This window comes from Hylaeus volcanicus, unplaced genomic scaffold (assembly GCF_026283585.1).
Source record: "Hylaeus volcanicus isolate JK05 unplaced genomic scaffold, UHH_iyHylVolc1.0_haploid 12186, whole genome shotgun sequence".
NCBI classification, from domain to species: Eukaryota; Metazoa; Arthropoda; class Insecta; order Hymenoptera; family Colletidae; genus Hylaeus; species Hylaeus volcanicus.
In genome coordinates, this window is record NW_026533136.1 from 80,127 (window position 1) to 98,719 (window position 18,593).

General features: G+C 37.3%; 1 protein-coding gene across 9 annotated transcripts in view; it reads right to left on the reverse strand.

Annotated features, from left to right (window-relative positions):
• Positions 1 to 7,585: 7,585 nt before the first annotated feature.
• Positions 7,586 to 18,593, reverse strand: part of LOC128882793 (ubiquitin carboxyl-terminal hydrolase 45) — a 186,791-nt gene continuing 175,783 nt past the window's right edge. For 4 of the 9 annotated variants that reach the window (XM_054134541.1, XM_054134540.1, XM_054134543.1 and 1 more), the window contains one exon: positions 7,587 to 8,018. In XM_054134541.1, coding sequence (XP_053990516.1) covers positions 7,946 to 8,018 — 73 coding nt within the window. In that variant the 3' untranslated portion in view covers positions 7,587 to 7,945. Of the gene's footprint in view, positions 8,019 to 18,593 lie in introns of all 9 variants that reach the window. The other 5 variants (XM_054134539.1, XM_054134538.1, XM_054134546.1 and 2 more) reach the window with 3 other exon arrangements.

Genomic DNA, 18,593 nt, shown 5'->3' on the forward strand with positions numbered 1-18,593 from the left:
ATTTTTTTTCTTGCTGCAAGAAATTTTAACGTTAATGATGAAATGCGAAAATGACTCCATTTCTATAAGCTCTACATAAAAAGTCTAAATTCAAAACCCTTTAATGGTATGGATCTATTTTGTATGAATGAAGGTACCTGATAATTCAGATTTTGACAACTTATCTTGTAATGAAAATGGATAAACATTTTACAACATGTGCTGCAATTTTGTTAACGAATAACTGCCAAGCCCGTGGTTCCCTTCATTTGTATAAGCTCTGCATAAAAAGTCTAAATTCAAAACACTTTGGTGATATGGATCTATATTAAAAACAGTTTTCTGTATGAATAAAAAGGTATCTGGCAATTCAGATTTTGACAACTTACCTTGTAATCCAAAGTGATCTACATTTTACTTTACTGGCAGCAGTTTGTTAATCTCCAATCCTGTGGGCTCCCTTCAGTTCCACAAGCTCTACATAAAAAGCTTAAATTCAAAACACTTTTGTGATATGGATCTACACTACTACAAACAATTAGCGGGACATTTTTTCAAAACGCCGTAACTATGGGAGTTTTCAACCGATTGAAATGAAACTGCGTGAGGAGTACTTTCGAAGTGTCCCCTAGGCATGAGTAACGTTGCATTGGCGAGGGTAGACGTGCAGGGGTTAATTCACCCCCTAAAGGGAGAGGGTGTAGAAAAAGGCCTCTTTGAAACAGGCCAAGGATGACGGAAGGGGTTGAAAAATTCAAAAAAAACCTTTGGGGCGACTCTCCTTGATGCCCTCTACAAAATGCACCCCTTGAAATCCCTCTCGGACAAACCCACCCCCCCCACAACCTCCCACCCCCTCTAAAATTCACACTTTTTCGTGTATTCGACGTAATTTTTTTACTTTTTTGTACTGTCTACGTGGGGAAAAATCATCAATACTGTGTTTGGCCGGATGCCTCGGACTTCATGACATACTCGCCATGCGTCGCGGCAACGTTTCAACCCCTACTTGTTTTATTTCTGCCAATTATCCATGTTATAATATTACAGGTAATAAGAAGATATTCACATATTTTTATATTTGTGAAAATCGCCTAAAAGAGTAAGTATCATATGTACATATATGTGGAGAACACAAGGTGTAAGAAAAGAAAATCTAAGGACTGGTGATGCTAGTGTGACGTTCGCATATCGACCGTCCAAACCACGGACATATTTTTCCCTTGTAATGAGTTAAAGACAGATGTAGTATTTGTATATTCGAACGTAACCCTATATCTTAGACAGAGAAGCGTTTAGCAAGTAAGAGAGAACCTAAGCGATAACAGCTACGAGCGCGGAACGAGCGATCTACTTCTTGCTACATCATGTGCCCCTGATACGACCACGGTACGATCGCGACTTATTCACTATCGCGAACCGCGGATTCGGTTGCTTTATCGCGACGCACGAGAATACAACGGTTCTCCTAGATGTTAAGTCGCAGCTACAGGTCCCGTACAATTCTCAGTACTCGTTACCACCCACCGGTGGGTGGCCAGATCTAATGAGACCTTGCCTCTTTTCGACGAATTCAAGCGTAGCATCAACTAAGAAACCGTCGGCAGTGACTATCGTTGGTGTCAGTCACCAAAAACCGATAAGGGGTAGATTAAACACCTAGGAATGATTTCGGGCAAGATGTTATTGCTAACGCCATGGGAAGAAATCAACCACCACCCATGAATTTTTAATAAATCACGTGGTATGATTTTTTCTCCTTCCTTCGGACCAAAAGTCCCGAATTAGGGGTATAAGTACGCCCGCAATTCAGAGGCTCGGGATAGTTGCCGTTCGAAATTTTAAGCGTATAGTTGCCATTCGAAATTTCAAGCGTATAATTGTCCTACTAGATAGTCATCGCGAGTTATCTAAAATTATAGTCCTTGTCGAGTCGAATCAGACATCGAGTTTTATTGCGAAGCTAAGGTAGTGAATCTTTTTATTCAAACTGTAATTAATTGTAATTGCTATAATAAAAGACCGTGCGCGGGTCTTAATAAACAGTAACGTAATTTAACAAATTCATATGTTGCAATTATTTTTTTTTTACCCTAATCATTCGACGCGTTCGGAGAGGGAAAAAGGAATGAATTATAGTTAAACCAACTATCTTTTTGATTTATGATCGAGGCGTCGAAGCCGGTTTTCCCAAATAGTAGTTACGGATTTGATTAACGCAGCTTCTTTTCGATCCAAGGCAGAGCAGATATTCCGATCAGGGTCGAGGCGTCGAAGCCGGCTTTGAAAGGAATAGACGCAAAACCAGCGGTCGCAAAGGGTTGCACGGGCTTGATAACGATTGACGGGATATGAGATTCATCCCCGATTAAAACTATTATAAATTCCAATTTTTCCCTCTCATTAGATGAGAAACACCGAAAAGGTACGAAAATACCGGTCGGGCAGACGCGAGCAGATTCGTCGGTTGCTAAGAGACTATGTGCGACCAGCACAAACGGGAAAACTTCCGCTCGGGTGCGTAGCGAAGCCGCGAGTGGTGCAAAATAAACTTTTAAAAACACCAGTAGCAGCATCAGCAACAGCATCAGTCTCAGCACCAACATCAGCACCAACCCCAGGACCGATACCTTGGAGGCTCACCCCATTAACCATCCCCGGGGCACGTGAGGCTGTGTGGACCATTCCATCAAACGACCCGCGGTGGGAACACTACATTTAAAAGATGCTCGACCTCACCAAATAGTAAGTCCGAAAACTTCAATAGTAATTAATAGTAATCGCGAGGGTAAACTCAATACGGATCAGGATCCCGTCCAGACGCGAGTAGTTTAAGAGGGGCGTGGGACAAAAGGCAAGCATCATTTGATCGAAACGGGCGACAGATTTTCAAATATGAAATCCGGGACGTGACACTAGCAATCGAAGCGCGAGTATAAATACTTCACTTCTTATCTGGAGAGAATAACAAACGACCGTAGTTTGGAAAATTGTCTCGAACAGAAGAAACCAACAGAAGGTAACAACATGTTGTAACCAGGTAACCAAATAAAAAAGACTTCGCTAAGGGTCGCTGATATCCTACACCTAATCGATTTCATACTCCTCCAAAATATGCTTCGCTTAACGAAAAAGACGAAAAAGCTCAGGTTTGGTCACACATCACTAGCGTACACACCTTTCGATATTCGTTCAAGTCAACTCGGTTTCACGGCATTAATATATCTGTAGAGATAGTGCTTTCAGACCCAGTGTTAAATCACAGTGAAATTACAAGTTTCAGGTAAGTACATCTTAAAAATTCTATATTATTTCCGTATTACGAGTGGATATTAGCAATAAACGTATCAAGCGGTGTCATGACCCTTTTCAAAATTTACTTTAAAATCGTACATTTATTGTTATTTCTTTCAATGGAATGATTAGAGTATAGAAATGCTGGTGCTGATGCTGCTGCTGGTGTTTTGAAAAGTTTATTTTGCACCACTCGTGGCTTCGCTACGCACCCGAGCGGAAGTTTTCCCGTTCATTTGACTGGATCCGATCGGGTCCATATGAGTTCGCTATAGCTAAACGAACTAAAAATACAGTCCTGTATATTGAGAGTCATAGAGTAAAGATCAGATGTTACAAAAAAACAATTTTTTTAATAAATTAAGAATTTCTTTCCAAGAATCAACGTTTATTTCATAAGGGGTAGAATGACCCCTTATGGTAAGAATGTGTCTGGGTAAAATGCTGGTACGTTTAGTGTTAAGAAATATAAAGTGAAATTGTATATTATCTTTCTACAAAACATAATATATACAAATATTGTCAAACTTTCTTTCACAAAGCAATTTTGTTTAGGTTAAATCTAAGAAAAGTAGTGTGGATTTCTTAGACTTTCGCTCGCTGCTCATTATTTCTAAAGGTTAGAGACACAGTTATGTAAGTGTGATACACATCTTATAAAACCAATAAACATATAATTTTTATATTTATTTTGTTGTATATGTATTACTTAAATATAATTTTAGGATGGATAACAACGAACATGGTTCAAAAAGGAAAATTAATCAATGCGGTCGTCCACAAAAGAAAACTAAAAAATGTGAAAATACTGGTAGATTCCGTATATCCGGCGAAAAAGTTTCAAAAAGAATTATGTACAGGCGAACCAATGAACTGTTGCAACATAAAGATTACAACATTGCCATTATTGAATTAGCAATGAAAATCCACCATAATCGTTTGAATAGTAAAGAAGTAAATTCTACCGAAGATAATAACGGATTAAAACACATAAATGATTCAGCTTTGGTATTTTATTTAGAAAATGATTATAGTAAATCAAAATATACAGCACTGGTAAAAGATATGGGTTCAAAGAACATTTCAATTTACCCGTCGTATGACTGTTTAAAGCAAGCCATGATTGAATGCCAACCAGAAAATTATAAATTATCTGAAAACGCAATACTTATTCCTTTACAAGATATTCTAAATCAAACTCCAAAACGTTTGTGGGACGCTGTTGCTTTGGAATGGGAAAATCTTCATTTAAAACTGATTGTGACTTCAGGATTTGACAGTTCATCGGATCACACGAATCCACACCAACCATAGTAAAATATGCAGAATGAAAGTTTTAATGCGCAGCAATCTCTGTTTGTAAGCAGCATGATAATTATATCTCTACGAAATTTGAGTGGACGTTCTTGGGTGAATCCGACACTACAAAGTGTTCGATTCTGTCAGCCTCTGTGGATATCTGTTGAGAAAGAAGATGGTCTAGCGATTATTCGTGACATACTCGCTTAAATAATGAAATGAAAGGTCCTGTTCTACACAGGTTTAGAAGGGCAAATAGAAAATTAGCTAAAGTGAAATGTAATGTTTCACAAACATTATTTGATGGAAAATGCATCAATACAATAGTTCGTAACACTGCAAGCAGATGTCCCATGTGCCTTCGAACAGCACACAACTTCAGTAACTTGGAAGATGATTTCGCTCCAAGAAAGTCATCGCTTAAACTTGGCTTAGGCCTTTTACATGACGAAATAAAAGCATTTGATTCATATTTCGTATTGCCTGACATTAAAAAAGTGGGATATACGGAAATATGTAAGGTGTAGGGTGAAATGCAGAATTTTTTAGCTTTAGTTCATATAAATTAACTTTACTATGAACTTCAAAGTTCCCTATTTATAGTTCCTTTAACAGATGACTTTCTATTAATTATGACATGCAACATTATTGCTGGTTAAGGTATTAATTCAGTATCTATTTTTTTAGAGTAATTTGAAGAAAGAAAGAAATTTATACAAAAAAATATATATGACAAAATTGGGGTCAGAGGAGACCAAATTTTGCAAAGACACGGAACAACAAATACGGACAATGTTGCAAGGGTCTGCTTTAAAAATCCACAATTATTTACAGAAACTTTAGAAGTAGATATCGATTTAGTGCTCATCATTGCTATAATATTGTCGGCATTTAAATGGAAAAAAAACCCTTCAGTTTAGATAAATTGAAAAAATTCTGCTAGGAGACGTATTATCTTCATTACACATTATATTCGTGGGTCCATATGAATCAAATATTACACAAACTATTAATTCATAGTTGTAGTATAGCGAGACAGTTTCCTTTACCAATTGCATATTACTCTGAAGACGCAAACGAATCGTGGCACAAATTATACAGAAAACATACGACATCCCACTCACAGCAAAATAGTAGGAGGAACAGATTGTTAGACATTTTTAATATTGGAGTATATTTAACTAATCCAAAAATATCATTGATACTTGTACAAGAACGAATAGAAACGTATAACAAAAAAAATGTATCACAAGAAATTGAACAATTTATTGCAGAAAGGTAAGTAAATTCAAAAGCATAAATTCTTACACAACTTCCTCTATAAATAAGAGTGTAATTATGGAAAAATGTATAGTTAATTTAAAATACTTTGCAGCCAGATGACTGAAGAAAGTGAGAGTGATTGTACGTCGAGTGGTGACGAGATTGACACTACATACTACTATTGTATAGCATTACTTAGGATTAACATATGATTTTATTTATATTTATTCTTTGATATTCTGTGTAAATAAATATTTATATTAATGTTATTAAGACATTTGAATGAAAAAATCACTATTTTGAACGATTTGTTCACTTGAATCGCTCTTTTCTCAAGTTCCTGAAATGCTAGACAAATTTTGCGACTAGATTTGAATTCAGCATGTCAAAATCTATAAGAAATGTTGTGTAGCAAGTTATGCAAAAATTTAAACCAGGAGTTGTATTAGACTTTGGTGAAAAATTGGAAGTTCAACCTAAATGTTCAAGTCAAACATTGTCCGCATCACATTGTCTATATTTTTCCCTTAATCTGTGAAGTTTTAGCTTTAATTTCATCTAAGAATCATCGCTGTATCAACGCATGCGCCCCCCCCCGCCCGCCGGCGCCATAATGCAATAAAAACTGCTGACAGAAGCGATTTTAACACGAATGAATGGATAATGACTAGTTGTAAATATACAACTTAGTAATTTATTAGAATAAGAATGGCCATTTTTATGTTTTACGTGTGTTTCGATTCATTTATCCTTTAAATGATACGTTATAACAGACTTACAAAAAATTCTTAAGAGTAAAGAATGATATCAATTAACTGAATCGTATTGAAAGGTGATCAGGAATCAGAGCAAAATTGGGAGAGATGTCAAGACATTTAATTCGCTTCGCCGGCACCGCTTACCTGTCCCAATACGTGATCCATTGATCACCAATCAGTGAACTGTTCAATAAGCGGCTCGTTTTCCCGATTCTCTCCGTGTACTATCGTCGCTGCGACAAGACCAACTTTGCATATCATTCGTTTTGTTCTTAACACGCGACAACGTGCGACGACGTCTTACACATAATTCGGGATTTCTGTGATACGCACCGTGTTTCTAACCAAAATAGCGAGTGCTACACGAGTTTCGATAATTTACACGTAGTGTGAGATCTATTGTACAATATAATAAAGATCAGTTACACGTGCTTGTTGTGCGGCATACAATCAAATGCTTCGCGTTCTTTAATCATTCTTTCCTGGCTACTGGCAACCACTGCCTCGATTTCAAACCTTTATACAAGGTTGTCTTAGCCACTGGAGTCACCCGACTCCGCTACAAAAGGAAAACCTTATAATTGAATTATAATACGTGGATGTATGATATTAATTCACCAATAGTGATGACATTACTAAACAAAATTCAACAAAACTTGATGGACGATACTAATAAGTTCGCTGATATCGATTAAAACGTAGTTTAATTAATGGAAATATTCTATTTATAAGATCTGCTACATTACACTTCGTTGGTAAGTCCAAGAGATGGTCAGACGACATCTTAATTATTTGTTAAATAATTAGTCATTTCAAATTTCCTTGAGCACAAACTGACAAACTATGTTTACTTAGCAACTTTTACTCTTGGTAAAATGTTTTATAAAAATCGAAATAATTAAAAGGGTTAAAATTTTTGTTGCCAAGAATTTTGAAATGATTATTTTTATTTCTAGTTGTTAAATGAAAATTCAGAATTATTTCAAATGGTTTTACGCCTTTTTTCCAATTTTATTCAAAGAATTTTAATTTTATTTAATCTTCTTTATAATTTGGTAATAAAGTTTTTACAAGTGACAAAATGTAAGTATCAAAGGAAATGACATATTATAAAGTCTAAAATAATATTTAAAATATATCGAATAATAATATTTTAAATTATACATCAACAAATATTACAGTATGTAAAATGTTCTATATTCGACAATTACAACATGTCCTGATAAAAAGAATTCGTTTAGAAATAAATTTTTATGTTGTCCTTAATTAATGCAAATAGTAGATATTTCGTAGTATTCTGAAACTCTTTTCTTTATCCAAAAGTCATGCTTTATTCTAACTGTTGTCTTAGTTCAGAGAATTCTTTCATAAAAGAGAAGGTAGGCTTGGCTTTGTAATACAGTTGTTTCGTCGACTTCTGTTACTCTATAAAATAAAATTGAATTAAACATCAATTTACATAAACAATGTACAGTAGAACCTCGATTATTGCATAATTGTTACATGGTTGTTAAGTAATAAATAAGATTGGTACAGTAGCGAGCGAGAATATACTCTTTACTATTCCTTGTATTGATTATCTTGATTATCGTGGGACAATCCAGTCTCGATTTTCAACAATAATCGTGGTTTTATTATCATTCAAACGGTACAAAATTATATTAGCATACAAATTCCATTAAATTCAATTATACAAGATAGTTCTCCAAGAATAGAACACTTAATAATTTTTTTACATTTTATGGTACGGAGAAGAAATGTTTGATGTTGGAAATTCCTCTAATTGACCCTTCATGGAAAGTAAGTCTTTGGCACCACTTCCCTCATAAGAATGCTTGTTTCCCGAATGTTCTATCATTTAGCCTAATTATCAACTCATTTAGGCAACTGAACATTTCTAATTGAACATTTTTTAAGATAACATTTCAAATTTTCCTGATATGTAGACGTGCTACTATTTTTGTCAATATTTTAATGTATCTCGAGGGATGTTTAAAATTGTAATCATTCTTTTACATTTATCGTCCTTTGTCAAATCTCATGAAATTCATACTTCCTTATCTTTAAACTCTCCTTCTTTTTCAGAACATAGTTTCTCTATCCATTCTTCTTACTACAATTCCAAACTTGTAAATTAACCTTGTGCGGTTGAGTGTCTGCAAACAGACGCCCAAATGATTCTACCGTTGTGGACGATTAAGGCCTGTTATCTCTCACTATACTAGCTTATTCAGAAAGTTCGTTTAAAATTTTTATAATAAATTAAGATCCTAGTATTTTAGACAAAGAGGAATTTTGTTAAAGCAAATATGTACCATTTTGTTCAATGATTTTGGTTTATCTTTCAAAATGCTGTGTGATGCCTTTACTCCAAGATGACGGTTTCTGTTGAGGTACAATGCACATCGCATCCATTATGGGACTTCTGGTAGAGTTAAGGAGTGGGAGATACAAGATGGTATCGCGCAGTGGAAGCGACTGTATGAGCTTAGCATGGAGTTAATTAATAATATATGTATTTAAACCAACTTCTATTATAATAAAAGTATTCAACAGTGGTAGCATTCGGAAAAATCGAAAGGTAAAAGATAAGAAATATGACGACTGTACGAAAAAATTTCCAATTGTGCCGTTCACCGGCACGAACTTTAACACGTAGTCGTTCATAATTAAAAGTGTCCTCAGGGAAAATGCGATAGTAAAAGCTATCGAAGATGAAGGATTTAGTGGGAATCAGCAGAATGCAGCGAGTGAAGCAAAAACTCAGGTAATAATTATAGCGGGTGTGGCAGATAGCCACTTAGAATATGTAAGGAAGGATTCCGTGTTCGAAATGTTCAAGAACTTGGAAAAAATTAAAAAAAAGGAGTACGTTCAAAATTGTTTTTACAAAGAAAATGATCAGAGATGAAGTTTAGAGAACATCATCTTTCGGTGGAAGATTTTACAAGAATGGAAGAGGTGTTCACAGAATTAAAAGAAGCAGATGCAGTCATGAGTGAAGAAGAAAAAGTTAATTACATATTATGATCTATGCCATCGTCATATGAAGGAGTCATCACAGCATTGGAAACTATGGAGAAGTTAAAATTGGACTTTGTAAAAAATAGATTGCTTGGGGAAGAGAAAAAGAGGAAGAAAGATATGGATGACTATGGAGATAGACAGCATACAAACGTATTTATATGTTTTGTGTGTGGCAAACCTGGTCATAAGAAATTTCAATGCAACATGAGAGAAAGAAACGAATTCGAACGAGCAAGTTATCTATCGACGCATGGGAATCAGCAAAGGGATCGTGGCAGTCATCAAGGACGTGGTCGAGGATACACCAGAGGCTTCAAACAGGGACGAAATCAAGGCCAAGGAAGAGGACGTCAAACATATACTGCAGAGAGTCACGAGTCAAGAGATCTGGACTTCCTCTGCGACCATAATCAGAATGATGTGCAGTGTTGCGTTGATTATAGCGAAAATCGTTTGGTGTAGTGCATAGATTCTGGATGCTCTGACCATTTAGTAAATAGTAAGAACGTTTTTGTGGACTATTTAGAGCTTAACGTACCTAAGAATATAGCTGCAGCTAAAAACGGTGTGATGCTAGAGGCAATAGGAATTGGAAATATTAAAGTTAAATGTTTCGTAGGTAAAAAAGTTACTAATTGTACTATTAAGAATGTGCTTCACGTACCAGAAACTTAGGAGAAATTTATTATCTGTCTCTAAAATAGAATCTAGTGGGCTGAAAGTTATATTTCACAGAGGATTAGTTAGAATCTATAATCATAATCAAGTAGAAATAATAGGTAAGAAAGTGTAAGACAATTACTTAAACTTTCGCGCTGCGAGCGTAATCAGCGCGCCCATATATGTAGTATCGCCCTCTGGCCAAGACAGAGAGGAAGAGAACAATAGCGATTACAGTTACAGAGAGATAGCGATTACGATTACAAATTAACGAACGAATTAAGAGTTTATTAAGTGATATTTAGATCGATTATCGGGTTCCGAATACAATAAGCCACGTATACGACTCTAAGGAAGTTTATTGAATGGTGAAATACAGACATGTGGTCGGCTGGTCAGCCGGACTGATACTCCCTTGAATTCGGCAAGACGTAAACAGTTGCCTCGCGACACATTTACATATACTTATGCTCCTCGTAGGTTACATACACTACAAAGTACCCCGGAGCTCACAGTAAGCAATCAGAAGTGGGATTCGTACGGATTTCTGCACGTGGTAATTGAGGTTAGGATAACCACGTGTCAGCTTTGTAATAAAGAACACAGTTTTTACTCGAAGCATTTAAGAACAAATACCAATGGAGGCAACGGATTTTACAAACAGGCAACTGAAGGATTTTTTAAGGCAGTTAAATTTGGATACTAACGGATCCAAAAACGAATTAATAGCGAGACTAGATACCGTTCATTCTCGAGACACATGGATCCCCATACTTGCTGGAGAAATGGCAACGGTAAATGCTAATTCTACACCAGCATCAGGCGATGTACCGGCAGAAGCATCAGCAGAAACATCACGCTCAATTCGTGAAGTTCAACCAGACTTAGAGATGGTCATGCGTGAGTTAGAATTTGCACGCAGGGAACGAGAGTTGCAGCGAAGGGAAATTGAAATTATGAGAAGACAGAATGAATTGTTACGAGCGTTTCCCCGATCCGAAGCTGTTTCAAGAACATCGTGTGCAAATTTAAAGCCGGTGAGTGATTACCTTTCTGAATTTAATGGCACAGACAATTCATTTACAGCATGGGTAAAGGAAGTCAGAGTATTACGATCCATGTGCGATCTCGACGATAATGCCTTGAAACTTATGATTGGATCTCGATTACGAGGAAAAGCTGCGTTAGGTTGCATTCGAGACCTGAATTTATGAAAATGAGTCCTGAAGATTTGTTGTGGGAAATGCAGCAGATCTTCGATAACCGCCGTACGAAGCTGCAGTTAAGACGAAAATTTGAAGAGAGAAAGTGGAGCAGGGGAGCCGTACAGCGAGTATCACTGTGATAAAGTCATACTTGCCAATAAGCTCGATATCGAGGAGGGCGAGCTGGTGGATAATTGACGACATACCTGTGGAGAGATTGCGAAACATTGCTAGGATACAACGATTGTCTAAATTTTCTTCCTTGTTGGCAGCTTTCCGGAATATTACGATACATACAGACCCGAAGAAGAACGTTACCAGTACTCGGCAAACGCGAGGGACCAGCAGAAGAAGGAGAATATGAACGCGCAGCCGTCAAGGTGTTTTAACTGTGGCCAAGAAGGTCATCGCGCCGCCACTTGCACAAGACCCAGAAGAGAGAAAGGATCCTGTTACTCATGCGGTCAGGTGGGACATCGAATTAGCGAATGCCCTTCGAGAGGGGCAGGAAAGCAGCAGAGCGGCAGTAAGACTACCGCCCTTGTAGAGGAACCGAGACAGGAGAGTAGCAGAACGATAGATATTCCTCAGGAACAACTAGAGGACATGCAGCAAAGAGAGCCGAGGTCAGCAACGACCAGGGAGTATTGCGTATTAATAACCGAGGAAACCGAAAGCCATTATTATACTGAAGCTTTAATTGATTCAGGTAGTGCAATAAATATTTTGAAAGAAAGTATGTATTTGAAATTTTTTAGTAATATCGCATTAGATAAAATCAAAACAATTACGAATTATGGTGGCATAAATATGTCACCATTGTCTATTTATGGATTTATTACGGTAAATATTCGCATACATTTAGTACCAAATCATGTCTTTACAGTAAAATTTGCCATTGTACCTGATTCTACAATGACTTATGATGCTCTCTTAGGGCGTGAATTTATTAAAACTCCCGGATTAACTGTTATGTTAGATAAATTAGTGCGTATGAGCTATTATGAGAGCATAAATGAAATATTAAATATAGAAATTTCGAATGATGAAGGTCCTTTAGACATTGATCGCTCGCACCTTAAATAAATAAGGTATAATGTAGGTACCGGCTTGCATCTCCTTGCGCATAGAGTGTAATGCGCGTGTGAGGGCTGGAACCTCAGCGAATCGAGGAAGAGAGGCCAGTACTTGTTCCTACTACACAAGCAATTGGTTTACACGTTCGACACTTGTCCACTAAAATTTATGATAAGTTATAAATAAAGTGTTTCCTTAAACGCGGAGCCAGATTAATGATCTATCTTGGCCTATATGTGTGAGGACTAGGTCGAGGTTCTTCTATGTTCTTCTTTTAACGCTAAAGCCCCATAATAAAGTAACAATAGGTGCCATCTCTGGTCGGTGTGACGAACTTTGTTGAGCTCACACGAATATACACTAATGTTGTTAAGCGCTTTCAAGATTCTACTTCCAGTTTTGGGGATCATAACGCGTAATAAGATGTTCACACATCAAAAATCAAAAATTTGTTCGTCCCTCAATAGGTTAGGCCCTATTTGTGTCATAATAGTACTATTATGGGCTGCTCTTTACTTTGGGGCACCAAAAATTATGAACTTTTTTTTGTACCCATTTAGTAGTTTTTGATGCTCAGATTACGAAAATGTAAGTTAAAATGTTAGGAATCGAACAGTTAAAAAGATAAGCGTGTATAAAGTTGAGGATTTTTGACGTATTTAGCTGGCTAATCCGACGTCATATTGGCTTTGACCGTGTGTTTGGTAGGTAATTAGGTCGGTAATGCCATTCTGTTGTAAACAGACGATCCTAGATGGCGTGAACGTTTGTTATGAACGCTTGCAACGGGTGCGGCGACAATATTGAAACCAATTTAATCTATTTTTTTCTCGATATACGTTCTGCATCCTATTTACATTTCCCGTCTTTTTACTGTCCATTCATGATGCTTCCACCACGCATGAGGAAAAAATGGGGGTCCGGAGACTAGCCCTCGGTCGGGGGTTTGGAGGTGAAGCTCCCATCAATAAGTACTGCAGCGCACCACCCAAGTGTGTACACGGCCCGAGAGGTGTTTATAGTTCCGCGGTCGAGGGGGCGTAGCCCCCCGTTAGGTAGGGGCCCTGGGGGCGGAGCCCTTCAGCATGCGTATAGGTTTAAAGCATATGCTTTTTAACTTTTATAGAAAGATTTTGAGCTGTAGTATACTCCTCGAAATAGTACGCACTACACACCCATTATAAGCGCTCATAACAAATGTTCACGCGAGGGCGCTGCCGGCGTTGAATGGCGCGTCGCGTGATTTTGTGCGTATGAGATAAATCAGACAATTAGAAAAGGAATAGACAGAGTGGTTAAGTGAATTGGTACATACGGTGGTGAGAAGTGAGTTAGACAGCGGGGGAAAAGAAGTGTAGCAAGATACACCCACAACTAAGCGTCAAATAAAGAAAATCTCTCCTTGGGGAAGGTTAGCTTCCTCCAGGGAGTAGAAAAAGAGGATAAGATGGACGACCATAACGGGAGGCCAAAAACAACGAACAGAGCGACATCTGCACCATGACTGGTGAATAAAAGTGTCAAAGAAATGGATATAGAAGTAAAAAACCTAGCACCTAAGGAGAGAAAAAGGAAAAGGCTGACTCCAGTGAAAAGTAGCCCATTGAGGGCGGATGAAGAAACAGGAAAGGGAAATGAAGGGGAGGAAACAAAGAAGAGAAGCGGTATAGGAGAAGCGCACATTGCAAGGAAAGCAACGCTAAGGAATAGTATCAAAGCAAAAGAGGAAAAAGTAAAAGAAAGTGAAAAAACTGAGTTTATTGGAAAAAAGAAAACAAGTCTAGTAGTCGAACACGGAGAGAAAGGAAAGTAGCGAGGAAATAACAAGGAAAAAAGCAGGTACAGTAACAGAAAACAGAAACAAAAAACACGTGGTAGGAGAGTGGAACGAGGTAGAGAGCAACTACCTAGAATTTTTTGAAATTTATATTAACTATAATAGAGCGTCCAAATTTAAGAAAGTGAATTGTATTAGAATTTTCAGGCAGTTGCAACCACTGATCCACCAAGTCGAAGGAATCAGAATGATTAGTAGGAAAGTTGCAGAGGTAAGGGTCAAAAGACCAGAATTTGGAAAGGAGATCTTCCAAAAATTCAAAAACATTCAGGGACAAGATATGGACTACAGGATACCAAAATTCTCACCAAAGGAGTTAGCTGAATTCGGTTTCAGAGAGAACAAACGTTACGAGGAAGAAGGCGAAGAGGAAATGGACAAGGCAAAGAAAGAATATGATTAATATAGAAAAGTGGGAGAATAGGACGTGCTATGTAGGAGAAAAAGAAATAGCGATAGACAATACAGTGGAGTGATTAAAGGAGCCAATCCGACATTCCCCAGAAGCCGAAACAGGTTCGAGACACTAACTTCTGAAGGAGAGCCGTACTCGGAGTCGGATTATAATTATGATCCAGAGAGGGAAAAAACAAAAAAGAACACAAAAATTAAGAAACCTCAGTGCAACGTGACACAAAAAAGCTAGAGAGTTAATGTAACAGACGAGGAACTAGATATGCTGTTACAATGGATCAAGGAAACGAAAATGGAAGATATAGTAATAAATAAAATAAACAGGAACAGGAGAACCTACTACCCGGAAAGAGTCAAATCAGGGGTGAAGAATACACTCAGATTAGAAACAGGTACGCACAACCAAATAGATACGATCAATTTAGGAACAACCAAGGAGGAAACAACCTCAAAGATTCAGAGCTTCCAAAACATCCACCTCAGGCGACAAAAACGCAACTTGAAAACAAGAATGGAGGAAGGTACGATGATGACTTCAGCTTTGTAAATAGGAATAGGATTATAGAACCAAACCAAAATAAGACAGTAAGAACATATAGTAGAAAAATTTCTAGAAATCAGACAGATACGAGAAACTCACAAATGGGAACGAACCTACAAGAAAACAGATTTACTGGCTTAAATAAAAGAAGGAAGGAAATCATAATCCCAGGTGAAAATGATTTACACAAAAAGGTAGGCTTGGTAATGTCAGAGGAAGAGCGGGAAGGAGAAGATAACGCAGCCAACGGAGAACTTGGTTGGAAAGAACCAAGAATTCAGAACAAGAACGAAGAAGGACAAGACGAGGCGGAAACAGAAGACGGAAGACGGGAATCTGTGACTGAAACAATCGAATTTGAATTCATAGAAGAAAATAGCAAGGGAGTGGAACGAGAGATAGAAATTACGACTACGTTAAAAGTAAAAGGGTAAAATGTGCAATAATGAACGAAAAAATAGAAAATATTGAGGTACTAATGGCCATTAACAGTCAAGGGAACAGAAGACCGGCCTCTGGAAACGACAAAATTGACTACGGGCTCATCAGCGAGCTTCCGTTGTTCATGAAGAAAATGCTATGCGAGATTATAAAGGAAAGCTGGAGGAAATTAAAGATCCCAGAGGACTGGAAAATAGGGAGGATACATCTTATAAATAAACCAGGAAAGGCGGCCCTAAGGCCGATAACGCTGACGTCGTGCGGAGGTAAGATTATGGAAAAAATTATTAACATGAGACTTACTTTGTGGGCAGAAAACAACAATATAATAGATGACTCCCAGGCAGGTTTTAGAAAAAAGAGATCAACAGTGGACAATTTAAATCATCTGGTGACGGGTATAAAAGCCAACTCCCGGAAAAAGGAAATATCCGCAACAGCATTCGTCGATGTAAAAGGAGCTTACGACAATGTCAACCTGGACGCATTGATGGAAAAATTAAGAGAACAAAAATGCCCGGAAAGGATAAGGCAATGGATATAAACATGGTTAAGGAACAGAAGGGTAAGAGTCAAAACTCAAAACGGTGTAGAGATGTATATCCCATGGAAAATAGGGGTCCCGCAAGGCTCCATATTAAGCCCTATCCTTTTCAATCTATACATGGCAGATATAAGCAAGAAAGTTAACGGTACCAAGATCATACAATATGCTAACGATATAGCATTGCTATCTAAGGGGAAAAAATAACTGAAACGCAAAATAATTTAGAAGAGGGAATTGCTAAGGTGGTAACTTTCCTGGACAAAGTCCATCTGAAAATATCAGAAGAGAAAACAAAAGTTATATTCTTCAGTAAACAACCAGAGGTACCAAACATAAAGATCAATAATGGTAACGAAACCATGGAAATTGAAATAAGTAACTCTGCTAAATTTTTAGGGCTGCACATTGACAACAGACTGGATTTCAAAGCGCAATTTAAGGAAGTTAGTCTTAAGATACAAAAAAGACTCAACATAATGAGATATATGTGTCGCGGTAACAAAGGAATTAAGCAAGGATATGCACTAATGTTGTTAATATGAGCGTATAATGTGAGCGTTAATATCTTCAATAATGGAATATGGAATCACAATCTATCTTAACAATAAAAGACAAGAACAAATGCTGGAAAGAGTAAGGAAACAGGAAACGGCCGCTCTAAGGGCGGCAATGGGATACATGATGACAACTCCACTGAACGTGATATGCACAGAGACGGGATGGATAGGAACTAAAAACAGAGCCAAATTATTGGCAAATAGATACTGGATTAAACAATGGGAGAAAGGTAAGAAAAGTAACCCCACACTTACATTGTTTGGAAAACTAAAGATAGAAAACCCAAATATATGTAGGAAGAGAAGGGGACAGAGAGTAAATATCGCCCCAACTTATCGGAAGAAGCATTCTACGAAGTATGGGAAAAGAGGAACGAAATATTCACGAGAGACCCGATAAAGGACACTACAAAACTACTCCTCACGGAGTTTAATTCCAATCGATTAAGAACTTCCATATGTTTGAACCGTTTAAAAATTTGTCCGCTAAGTTTTGATCGTTAGTGTAGTCTGTTAGACAGTAGTGACGTGCTAGGAGACAGACTTTTATTAGCAAATAATTGAGTCATTTTAGGATATAAAAAGATAGTACAAAGAAAGGATTTACCGTAAATGTAAGATAGGTATAGGACTATTTCACGCGAGAATTTTTATGTAAAAAAAGAAGAGAAAAGAATATAAATTGTAAGGTGTAAAGGTTGTAAGGAAAGAAAGTTAATCTGCGTATAACAAATTGTTAAAAGATTGCAAACACGCAGCAAGTATATAAGTATGTATGTATGCATGCATGAATGGAAGTATGTAAATTTAGACAATAAGAACGGAAAATAGAATGGAAAAGTATTACATACACTGTAAGAATTTGTTAACAGTATGGTACGTAAAGTATCAATTTATATTGTGATATCAGGCAAAACGAAGTGATATAGAAAGATAAGAAAAACGCATATGTAAAGTATAAATTCGTTGTATTTTCGTAGTGCTTTTATAAAAAAAAAATAAGATAGAGTATAGAATATAAGTAGTAAAGTAAGGAAGAAAATGTAAAAAAAATTTGTAAAGGAATACGGATCGGTGCAAATGTCCAAAAAAAAGACGCGGGAACGCACATTAAAATTTTTTTAAACAATATAGGTAAATCCAGACACGTGCAGCAACACGTGGGCGGTTGGAACAAAGACCCAACAAAACAGGGGTATTTGTGTGAAAAAGAAGGAAAAACCAGTGAAGGGATAATAGAAAACGAGGAAAACGACCCAAAGGATTTCCTGAATTTTTTTGAAATAGCACTGGATTTCAATAAGGCGTCAAAAAGCACAATGGTAAATTACCTGAGGATCTTCAGAGCATTAAAGAGTGAGTACAATAATATCAAATGTATTAAAATGGTGAATAACAGGAAAGAATCGCTGAAGTGAATCTCAAATTTCCGCTAGCAGGGAGGGAAATTTTTAACAGACTAGAAAGGAGGGGAATACCCGATATGGCATTAAGAATTCCCAAAAGAACCACCGAGCGCTGGGGAGTGATAAGAGACTGGGAGTTTTCGCCCAAAGAGTTAGAGGAGGCGGCGGTACTCAGACAGGGTATCAAGTCAATCGAAAGGATGAAGAAAAGGTTGGGGGTGGAAGGAGGGTTCGATTACATCGACTCATCGTTACTACTGATGGAATTACTGATGGAGTAAAGAAGAA